Here is an 11562-nt window from a genome sequence, read left to right as displayed (position 1 = left end):
AAAATAAGTACTTACTTCACAAAGCGGAGAAACAAATCCAGCAATCTGACTGGCTTGATTCTGGGCAGTGGCTTTTCCAGGTTGCAGGGCTTTAGCTCCATGATGATAAATAAATAACTTTTCCATTGTTTTCAATTTTTCTAGGAATTGTAAGCAAGGTTTCATCAATTTTTCATTTCCCCTGCTAATTGCACCAATCCATGTGTCTTCTTTGTTTGTTTCCTCTGAACCTAGGTAGCCATATTGAGGAAATTTATGAACTAAGAATCCACCAAAATACGTTAAGCCATCTTCCCCAATAACTTCTTTAAACCCTATAACTTCACAATCCAGGTTGTCTGAAATTTTTTCCTTGGCCATACCCTCTGCTTCTGGATCATCTTTTTCATCTGACAAGCAGAACACCATTGCAGACAGGGTCAGTTCACGCTGGAGATTTTATTGGCCATCCTCATACAGTGGAGCATGCTCATCATTGAAGCTGGAAAATGACCTTGCTGACATGTTCACATCATCATTTTGTTTTCTTCACGTTGTATTTTGGCCTCATAAGCGAACTATTTTTACCGTGATGTGACCTAACCCGATTGTTAACAGCAACAGGAGACGGATGCCTAGCGTATTTTGGTGGATTCTTAGCTCATAAATTTCCTCAATATAAGTACATCGGCTCAAAGGCATCAAACAAAGAAGACACATGGACTGGTGCAATTAGCAAGGGAAATTGAAAATTGATGAAATCTAGCTTTGAATTCCTTGAAAATTTGAAAACAATGGAAAGGTTATTTGTTGTCATAGAGCTAAAGCCCTGCAACCTGCAAAAGCCACTGCCCAGAATCTAGCCAAACTGCTGAATTTGTTTCTCTGCCTTATAAAGTAATTATCTATTTTGCTCGCTGTCGTATACTTTTTAAAAGGCGAGTACTAAATAAAAAATCATTTCATCCAGAAAAACTGTAAATAAAATGAGTAAACTGAGAAGATGTATAAAATTCTGAGAGTGAGAGAGAGAGAGAGAGAGAGAGAGAGAGAGAGAGAGAGAGAGAGAGAGAGAGAGAGAGAGATTCATATTCAATGAACTGTAAGTATGCCCTGAGACAATTTTCTTGTCAATATGCTTAAACACTGTTTCCAAGCTGATAAATTATATGAGCATCCTATGACTAAAACCAACAAATTGTTTGGCTAGAGATTCGTATATTCTTTATTTGCATCATTTCTGACATAAATGTGAAAGTACGTCTTAAGATATGATAAGAAAGAATGAGACATTGTAGGATATAACAATGTAAGGTATGAGCCGGGACGCGGGAGACGAGAGAGGAGAGTGTGACGTCATCACCCAGAAGCTGGGGCTTTTTCGTTCGCTCCCGGCCGGCCAGTGAATAGACATTGTATTCTATGGCTATTGGGTTAGAGTACACGTAGGCGTCCGTGACTGAAACAAGCGCATTCGCCGACCACGTGATCTGTGTTGCACCATGAAATCGCCAGAGATGGTAACGAGATGGGGGCGGTGAGCAAATTAAAGGGTGGGATGGTCTAGATATTAGTGGCCGGTGGGGCTTGAAGAAGGAAGCTTACCCTGTGAAAATAAATGTCATAGTGTTGTATGTTTGAGTGCAATAAAAATTATTCCATAGCCTCCAAGATTAACAGTGTTGCAGGATAAATAAATGGGAGTGAGAGACAAAGAAAGGGGTGGGATGAGCTGGAATTGTAGTGGGGGCTGGAGAACACATCAGAGTATACACTGTGAAAATCGAATTTGTTTTAATGCAAGGAAGAAGAAACCAAAGGCCAAGATCCTGCAAATTGTTCCCTCGAAGAAAAAACAAAAACAAGATAACAGAGAGCCAAACTCAAGATCCGTACGTTTCGAGATGCCTGGACACACTGCGTTTGAAAGACTGGAGATCACAGGCAGTAGGCTATACAGATAGCGGGAGACAGTTCCAGAGTTGACCTGTTGCATACATGAAGAACTGAGAGCAACGGTTAACTCTTGCATTAGACAGTTGGACAGGAAAAGGATGAGAGTTTGTTGCTAAACGTGTGCTACGCGCACGCCGTAGTGGTGGAAGGATGCAAGCAGACAGTTCAGAGGAGCAGTGACCATTGATGTAACGATAGAAAAGATATAAAGTTGCAACAGTGCGGCGAAAGACAGCTAGAAGGAGCCAGTAGGAGAAGGAGAGCTAATGAGACGAAAGCCTTTGACTCCACCTTGTTGAGAAGAGCTGTATGTGGGAGCCTCCCCACACATGAGAATTGTACTCTACACAGGGGCGAATAAAACCCGTGTACTGTATACAGTTAACAACTGTGCGGGGGTAATGAAGGTACGGAGTCGGCTTAGCACACCTTTTCTCTTGGAAGCAGATTATACAAGAGAAGTAATGTTCTTTCCAAGATAAATCCCGAGAGAATGAAACCCCAAGTATGTTTAAGGATGATGCAGGAATGAGCTGGCTATTGTTAAAAATCAGAGGGTGGTCCTGCAGGGTACCTGTAGGGTAGCTGTAGGATTAATGCTTTAAGGACAGTGTAGGTTTGCTTTAAAATTTTCTGTAACAACAACAACGGCCAAAACAAAATAACCTCACTTTGTTATCGTTCAGTAACCATCTAAGGATCCAAGTAAAACTGTCATTAAATGAAATAATATTGTAGAGAAGACGCGATCATGAAAAGGTTAAAATTATAAAAGCAATGAAATTGACCTCATCACCATCAACATAATCGCCATTTTAATACTACTTCCCATCAGTACATTGGACTGTGAGAGATCCAACAAGAAGAACAGAAAAGCACAAAACTGGGAGGAATATCAACGGAATGCCCAATAATATGCGCCATACAGCCATGCACTCCCATTAAAGGCTTCAAAATTACCTCACTATCTCGCAATCTAAATGATTCACACACACACACACATGCACACACACACACACACACACACACACACACACACACACACACACACACACACACACACACACACACAAACCAGACGCTCCAGCCCTAGGTCAGTGGCCGCTATACCTTTACTTTACCATTAAAATGTTTACATTAGGAAGAAACCTCAGAAGCACATAACAATTCTGAAAGTGGAAATCGGAATTCATGTAGATCAATATACTTAATATTTTTTTTAGTATTGCAAATCTGTTTCTTGTCAAACCTCTATGAAATTTAATCAATCATTCTCACACTCTGTACATGTATGAAATGCATGTGTATACGTGTGTGTGTGTGTGTGTGTGTGTGTGTGTGTGTGTGTGTGTGTGTGTGTGTGTGTGTGTGTGTGTGTGTGTGTGTGTGTGTCTGTCTGTCTGTCTGTCTGTCTGTCTGTCTGTGTCTGTGTGTGTGTTTCAGAAATTTTAATCAGTTTCCGTGCTTGTGTCATGAGTTTCAACCTGCATAGCCAGCTGATGTTTTCCGCATCAAGTTGCATACTGACCTTTACGACGAAACTTGGTCATACTTCCGTTGAGGCAGCTTGTGCCGGTGTACAGGCTATATTATGTTGACTGATGCCCCGGGTCGTCTTGCGTCTCTCAAAGGTGCTGCATCGCTTGATCTCATCCTCATCCATGGGGCCGTATGTAGAAACTTTCTTGGTTTTAAGATGCATATCAGAACATTATTATTTACTTATATCTTTACCCATTCACTTGACAAAATCGTTTCAACCAAGCCTAAATGAATAACAACGACAATAATACAGTTGAAACAAAAAAAATCATGGTAATATTCAACTGTTGTGTACACTTGTTTGGAGCAGATTTTTGCCAGGAAATTGTGACTAGGGACACTTGCTTCCCTTTATCCTACCTCATACTTACCCCTGCCTTCCCTCACTCCCTGCTTCATGTTCCCACCCCTTTCTCTCCGTCCCTCGTTCTTCCATCCTCTCCATCACTCCCTACCACATGAATCTCACCCTTCTTCTTCTTTCATGCAAGTCTTAACTACCCACTTATGCCCTCTCCCTCATGCACTCCCTCGGTTCATTCTCTACCCTTTCCTGGATCTCCTCCTCCCCTCTCTCTCTCTCTCTCTCCCTTCAGTCTGATAACTCGTATATTTCATCATGCTACTTCATTTGATTTTATTCAGCACAGAACTTTTCCAACTAGCAGGATAGCCTATATGGAGCTTTCACTGACCCTCCACTGCAAGATGTCATCCTAAAATGAGCAGAATGACCCGGAGGCAACACAAATAAACATAAGGATTGGTCACCTGATTCAGAGGGTTAATCCACCAACGAAGTCCCTCTCTTGCTCCTTTCTCTATCATCTCCCACCCTCCTTCCGTCCCTCCCATCCTCATCCTCCCTCCCTCCCTCCCTTTCTCCTCCATTCTTACCCCACCTGTCCTTCCCATCTTTTTCACCCCGCCCCTCCTTCCTTCCCTCCCTCCCTCCATCAGTTTTGCTATTGTTCCTCCTTCCCTTCCTCCGTCATACAACCCTCTCCCCCCTCTCACCTGCAGGCTGTACTCACTTACCCCACCACTTCCTTAACACCCTCCTTCATACTCTGCTTTCTCTTCCTCCTACTGTGCTTACTCAAACCCTCCGTCTTCCTTTCCGCCTCTTCTGTTTCCCCGTCCCTCCGTCCCTCTTTCATACGTGCCAAACATCACCATCCTTTCTATCCTCCCCCATACTCAATCCACCCCCTCCCGTATCTCCCTCCCTCCCTCTCTCCTTACTTGCCCAGCCCCTCTTTTCCTCTCCTCTTCCCACCCTCATACTCAGTCCTCCCCTCCTTCACACCCTTCTTTGTACTTTCCCTTCCTCACCCTTCCTCCTTCCCCTCTCCCTCTCCTCCATGCTCTTCTCACCCAAACTTTTCTTCTACTCAACTTGCTCTCGTATTTTTGCCCTGATTCACAGTTATTGAGGCCCCGGTGCCGTCTCCCACCAGCTGCTGTTGATATTGTTCCCTGCTTCCTTGGTTAAAACTCCCCCGATGAAGCTCCTAATGACCCGAGTTATTTGTACAACTTCTTTGGGTTTGGAAAGGCGTTTTTTTTTTTTTTTTTTTTTTTTACCAACTTGGGAAGAAGGAAGGGAATGTAACTGGACGGATCAAGTAGGGGAGTACATGAGGAAGTGTGGCTTGGAGTGATGATATTTGTTAAACCTTTGGTGTTATTTGTAGACCTAATGGTGTTATCTGTCGAGCTTAATAACTCTGGAAAGGTTTTGTGCCACCAACTTGAGAGAAAGTACGAGATGGGCAAAGGGGAACAAGTGCAGTACATGAGGAGCAATGGTTGGAATGGTGTTATTTGTAAAACTTTGGGTGTTATTTCTAGAGATCTATGTGATCTTGGAAAGGCCTGTTTTCTACCACCAACTTTGTCGACACAACTTGGTAGCACAGTCTTGAGAGGAAGGACGAAAATCTGATGTAGGAATTATGTACAGTACATACAATGAGGGAGAATGGCATGAATAGGTGTTATCTGATGATTAATACATGTCTGGTAAGGCACTGGTATCTCATCAACTTGTGAAGAGAGCAAGAATGGACTGGAGGGATTAAATGGAGGAGTACATGAGGAACGATGGTTTGAAGTATAAGGAAAAAAAGAATAGGGCTTACACTACGGAGGATGGGGATGTATACGAATCAGGATGATGTGCGCTGGAGGGAGGGCAGTCTGATGATGAAGAACAGGGTGATATGAATGCGATTTGTCTGTGATCTCCTCTCCTGGGAGTAAGGCGTCTAGTCAGAGACAGATAGATTAATGCCTGTCTACTGTACAAGGGTCATTAAGGCAAACAAGGCGGTGGCTCAACCGGTAGACAGGTGGCCTGTAGTCCTACTGGACCCAGGCTCAAATCTCTTCTGGGGCAGAGAACAGTTTAAGGATTTGAATTTCACAAAATCAGACTTTACTGATCTACCAGAAGACCCGCCGACATGTCGTAAAAATACCCCCGCTAATATCAATACACCAGTCCTGTATAAGACAGCCCTAGCATGTATTCAATATGGACGGTGGGTGTTAGCGCCGAAGTGGTGACATGTAGAGGTGTATGGTATGTAGGAGAACTACTGGGCCTTAAGAGAAGGCTGTGAAGCCTATGCCCAGAGTCGGACACATAAAAAAAAAAAAAAAAGAAAAATTCAGTCAGAAACAATGTTATTTGTAGAACCTTTGCGGAGTTTGGAAATTATGTTTTTGTTTCACCAGTTTGAGAGGACGAGCGTGATTGAGCTGAAGGGTTTAAGTACATGAGGAAGCGTGGCACAGACTTAAGTTATATCAAAAACACTGAGAGCCAAGAAAGACCTTTTTTATGTCACGCACATTGTCACAAACTCGATGTCACAAACTTAGGTGGATGATGGGATTAAGTGGAAGAACTCATGGGGGAGGCTGACGAAATGGTACAGGGAAGCATGACTTTTTTTTTTTTTTTTTTTTTTTGAGGTCACCCATTATAAATTATGTTTAGATTTTTACAGTAAAAGGAAAACCTGTTTGATTATAATACGAATATGCTGCATAGTGCTGGTAAGTTTTGTTACACACATAGTACTCCCTTTTACTGACCTACGTGTTTTGTGATAAAGTGTTTCCAAACTATTTTTCATTTTAGCGCGTAACTGTCTGAATGCCATAAGAGTCTCAGTTTAGTATAACAATTTCTCCACAATGACTTGGCGGAGATTTCCTCACACAGCTTAAATTCCGTAGCTCAATGATAAAATAACATTGTACTGTGGCTCTGCAACCTTTCCATTGCAGCCTGTCTTACTAGCATCATACCTCACTTGGCCCAAATTGTCATCCTTTTGCATTTATTTCATGTAGCTGAGTGGCAGAAAAAGATAATACTACGGCCTTACACCCGTTCCATAACACACATTCTTGACTAGCAATACATTATGGTACTAACAGTATTGCAACTCGGTGTTCAAAATGGAGAGATGGCAATTTCAGGTCAATTTAGAGTCAAACGAGTATAGTATTAATCTCTTGTAACGGCTCAGCATTGAAAAGCAGAGATGGTATAGCGACAAAAGAATTTGTTACATCAGTTCCCCACCAGTGGCCCAGCAAGATATCCCCTAGTCTACCCCTCTGGTCCTTACCCTTTCAGTCTCGTGGCGTACTATTTATTTTTGTTATCTATAGACGACTTTATTCGGGCTAGGAGATCCTTCTGTTGGGCAAGGAGTTACTGAAGGCCTCTTTAGTTATGGTCTTCAGACTATGGTCAGGACTATACTGTATTTGTCAAGTTTCTTTCGTCTTTGTTTCTTCCAGACACATTTCAGCCTTATCCCACAATATCACTTCCACACCAGCTCACGTCAAACTTGGTACAATTGTTCCTCTTATAAATACCCCCAAACACTTTTCTCATTCTTTAGGTTTAGGTTTTTATGGGGTCAAAGGTAGGACTACAGAAATCAGTATTTAGTGAAATGTGAAACTACGAATCCGTAGAGTACCAACTTTTGAGAGAAGTGGGGACAGTGACCATTTTGAGTGCTAGAAGTTAAGGAGGGATGCTTTGTTCCTATATGTTCGTTAATCATCATGGCGATTTGCACACAAGTAATAATTCCCGATGGATACAGAGAAATCTAGTCACTACTGCAGTACAAGACCTGAATACCTGTTGTGAATTCTTTCTGTGTAGAGAATGTTGAACTGCAGTCAACTATCAAAATGCTGCAAAACTATTTACGATATGCACCCTTGCCTTATCTTGCCCTCTCTACGATATGTACCCTTGCCCAGTCTTGCCCTTTCCATATGTCTGTGTGCTATAGCTGAAAGAAGACCATCCAGCAGTACCTAAGAAATACTGAAAATTTTTTACTCTCTCCTAAGCTGGACTTGAAAAACGATAACTAGTTTCCATTTCTTATCATATTAGGAATAAAGCCTTCCACTTTTTTTTGTCTGTAGATATAGACAACTTTACACCATCCTCACTTCTCTCCCCTTTTCCATGACTTCGTTGACTACGCCATAGCCCCTTCTGCCAGACGACGTATTTTATATATTATTTTTCCTATTATCAGACGATTTTATTCGACTTTGGAGTAATTTTTTTTCTGAAGTGGAGGGGTTATATATAGCCAATATTTACCTTCACCGCTAAGCAGCATTCGAGAACGAGATAAAATTATATTACAATAACTTAAAATGATACAGCATCGTATTGAAATGGTTAACCCTTTCACTACGAAATGGCTCTTTCGTGGGTTTATAAAATATTAGCAAATACAGAGTCAGTAAGGCTTCATAGTATTGACGGCGTTCATGGAGACTGTTTCTAATTCCAGCAGCACAAACAGCGTCTCCTAAGCAACATAATATCCTCTTTCGGTCCCAAGAATATGTGTGAAATGACACAGTCGTTGTGAGCTGGGTTACTTCTTTGCAACGGGGCAGGAGATCTCTCTTAAGGTGAATAAATTAGTCTGGCAGTAACAGAAATAAATATACCGAGGATGATAAGGATATTTCCTTTTTTATTGCCTTTATGCATATGTGTGTGTGTGTGTGTGTGTGTGTGTGTGTGTGTGTGTGTGTGTGTGTGTGTGTGTGTGTGTGTGTGTTTGTGTGTGTGTTGCTATTATCGAGCTAGTTTATTCAACTTAAGACGTACGTCTTGTAGTGAACGGGTAACAGAATGTTATGTCTGACTCCTCCTGTTCTAAAATTCTCTCCAGAACTTAATAATGCCTTATCGTGAGAGCAAGAATAGTGTAAGAAATAAGTCACTGGGCTGGAGGAGTTGATTTGATTATGCTTTCAGTGTTGAACAGTTTCCCCATCAACCCACAGTGGATGTCGCACACCTCACGCATCAGCACTTGTTACTCACCTTCTCTGCCTTAACACCGGCTGGTGTGGTGGCTTTAGAGATGGCATCATGACGTGCCGCAGGCTCTGCACAGCACCACATAGAACAGCAGTGGAAGCTATTCAACCCCCTCTACTAAACGACGTCTTTATCATTTCAGTCTTTCTAGCAATAGGCAATTTTATTTGGACCTAGAGACATTTTACTCTCAGGAGGAGTTAGATACAGCGTTCATCAACCCTCCCTATATGAAATTGTTTTTGAAAAGCAAGAATAAACCGACATAATTCGCAATCTAATTCAAGGAAGCAACCACTTCTCCCTAAACACGTAATTTTCAGTTTATTGTTGAACTTTTGGATTATTTCATTCAGCTTAGAAAAGGCTTCTGGTCATGGAGGAATTAGACAGATCCTTCATTAACCCTTTTAATCCCAGAGATCCTTCGAATGCTTAATAAAATTGCTTGGTGGTAGCCTAATTATAATTAGGAATACGTCACCGTGTTGAAGAGGATAGTGACACAGGCCTCGTCTAGTCTGAATAGGATTGTATTTTTATTTACCAGTAAAATACGTCATCTGACTGAAGGTCTAAACAAAATTCACATCGCCAGATTATCCATTGCAGCCACACTCTTCAACCATGGGACGTCATTTACGTTACTTCTGCTACTGCCAGACGATTTTAGTAAGCCCAGTCCACATATTCACATTTATCAAAGCGAATGCGTTACTTAGAAATAGGTCAAAATCACGAGGAATCCTGACAGTTTGCAAAGTTTTGACACTCTGACGTCACACTTTACGATTGCACTGCCCTTTCACAACGCTAATATGGGACTGGGAAACGCTTTTACAATGCATACACACCGCTCGCAAGGCGATTGAACTGGAATCACGCCGCTTGAGCGTGATTAAGCACGATTGCATCCCAGTCGAACTGTGCTCGTTGTACACTCTACACGATGATACCCAGCTTACAATATGCTCGCACTATGTGTGATGGAGATTTTAGGTGCTAAAGGTATAAATATGAGGCAGGCGCCTCCACTTCTTATCAGTCTGTCTTTGGCTCTTGGACAGTGAATGTCTCACTAGAGCATTCATGGACAAGAGACAGCTATTGGAACTTAGCCTTGCCACCATAGAAATGGATCTAACTTTGGTGAAATCAGTGATGAACAAAGAAAAGGAGAAAAGAAAGGAGAAGAACAGCAGAAAAAAAGAAGAGATTGCTTCTACGAGGACCACTCAATGGCCAGTATGAGAAGATGATGGCAGAATTAAGTGCACATCACAGTGGACTCCAGAATTTTCTTAGAGTGGACAGTGAAATGTTTCATGGGTTGCGCGCTAGAGTGCGATCCAGGACTGAGAAGAAAGACACTTTCTGGAGGCCAGCCTGGGAACCTGGATAGAAAATGGCCATCACTCTGAGGTACCTGAGAGCTTGAAACAACTTATAAGTGGCTATTAATATGGATAAAGGATGACTTATAACACCGTCTCTATTCTCGTGCTTGAAGTTTGCGAGGCTATCTCACAAGAATATGCTGAGGATTTGATGTCAAGTTCTACAACCCCGGAGGAGTGGAGGGCAGTGGCTGAAGGCTTTCAAAACAGATGGAACTCTCCTCACTGTGATGGAGCCACTGGTGGAAAGCACATTGCTATCAAATGTCCTAAAAGTGCTGGCTCTAATTTCTACATCTACAAGGGATTCCATTCCGTAGTACTGATGGCACTTTTGGATGCTGAATACAAGTTTCTCTACGTCAACGTCAGGGCTCGTGGCTCCTCATCTGATGGGGGAGTGTTTGCCATGACTGACTTCAGGAACTTTAGAAGATGGAAGCACTGGCCTACCAGAACCCAATCCTCTGCCCAACGACGACAGGCCAATGCCATACTTTACAGTAGGGGATGAGGCTTTCGCTCTGAGGACCTGGCTGATGAAAACATTGTCCAACAGGAACCAGACAGACCAAGAAAGAATATTCAACTCGGGCGTTCTCGCCAGTTGCCAATAATAGCCGAATGCAATACGCACTCACTATGCATGCGTTACACTCTAGCCGAATCCATTAGGCTCAAGCAATGCTTCCAATATGCCATATGAAGTGGATTTGAAATAGCGATACTGTCCTTGAGATTTCAAACATTTTGACAAATTTTTTGGCCCTTCCGATTCGCCTTGCTCGCTTAAGATAAGCTTGCCTGCGAAATTAGCAGATTGCAGTATGACCTTGTATGCTTTTAGGCGATAACCTCCCGAAAGAACTTTCCTACAAAAATCATGTCTAAAATGCTGGTAGTGTGAACTGGGCTTAATCTTAACTTGGGGGGGTGGGGGGCTCTTGTCGTGAAAGGGTAAATGAAGGATTTATCTTGCCATCCCAGTTTGAAAAACCTTCCTTAATCTGAATACAGCCGCCTGAATGTGGCGAGAATAAAATGAAACAAATTTACTAACATTTCCAAGGGAATGCAAATGTTCTGTACACAGCAACTGTGCAAACTGCCGTGAGGATCGGTGAACATACAAAAACGATGAAATTTCAAATTTTACGTGTTTATATGGTTTGACGTCCGACCGCATGAATCCCTTTAGGATTAAATAAAAATTAATGAATAAAAAGGGTACTTGGGGCTATTGGCCCATGGAACAATTTTACCAAGCTTGAAGAGAATTTTTGAAGAAATAAA

The 11562-nt window shown here is 42.2% G+C and overlaps 1 protein-coding gene across 1 annotated transcript; it reads left to right on the top strand.

Moving 5' to 3' along the window:
• The first annotated feature begins 10345 nt into the window (after positions 1-10345).
• LOC145413251 (uncharacterized) lies at positions 10346-10783 on the top strand. Its single transcript, XM_080282980.1, has one exon. The coding sequence runs from the start codon at positions 10346-10348 to the stop codon at positions 10781-10783; it is 438 nt and encodes a 145-aa protein (XP_080139106.1).
• Positions 10784-11562: the final 779 nt, after the last annotated feature.

Source organism: Coenobita brevimanus, chromosome 95 (genome assembly GCF_032717465.1).
Source record: "Coenobita brevimanus isolate Jiangsu-jjx chromosome 95, ASM3271746v2, whole genome shotgun sequence".
NCBI lineage: Eukaryota > Metazoa > Arthropoda > Malacostraca > Decapoda > Coenobitidae > Coenobita > Coenobita brevimanus.
Note: the sequence above shows the minus strand (reverse complement) of the source record. Positions and strands in the feature narration are given on the sequence as shown.

Coding starts and splice junctions, on each gene's coding strand:
- LOC145413251 (XM_080282980.1), top strand. CDS start 10,346: ATGACTTATAACACCGTCTCTATTCTCGTGCTTGAAGTTTGCGAGGCT.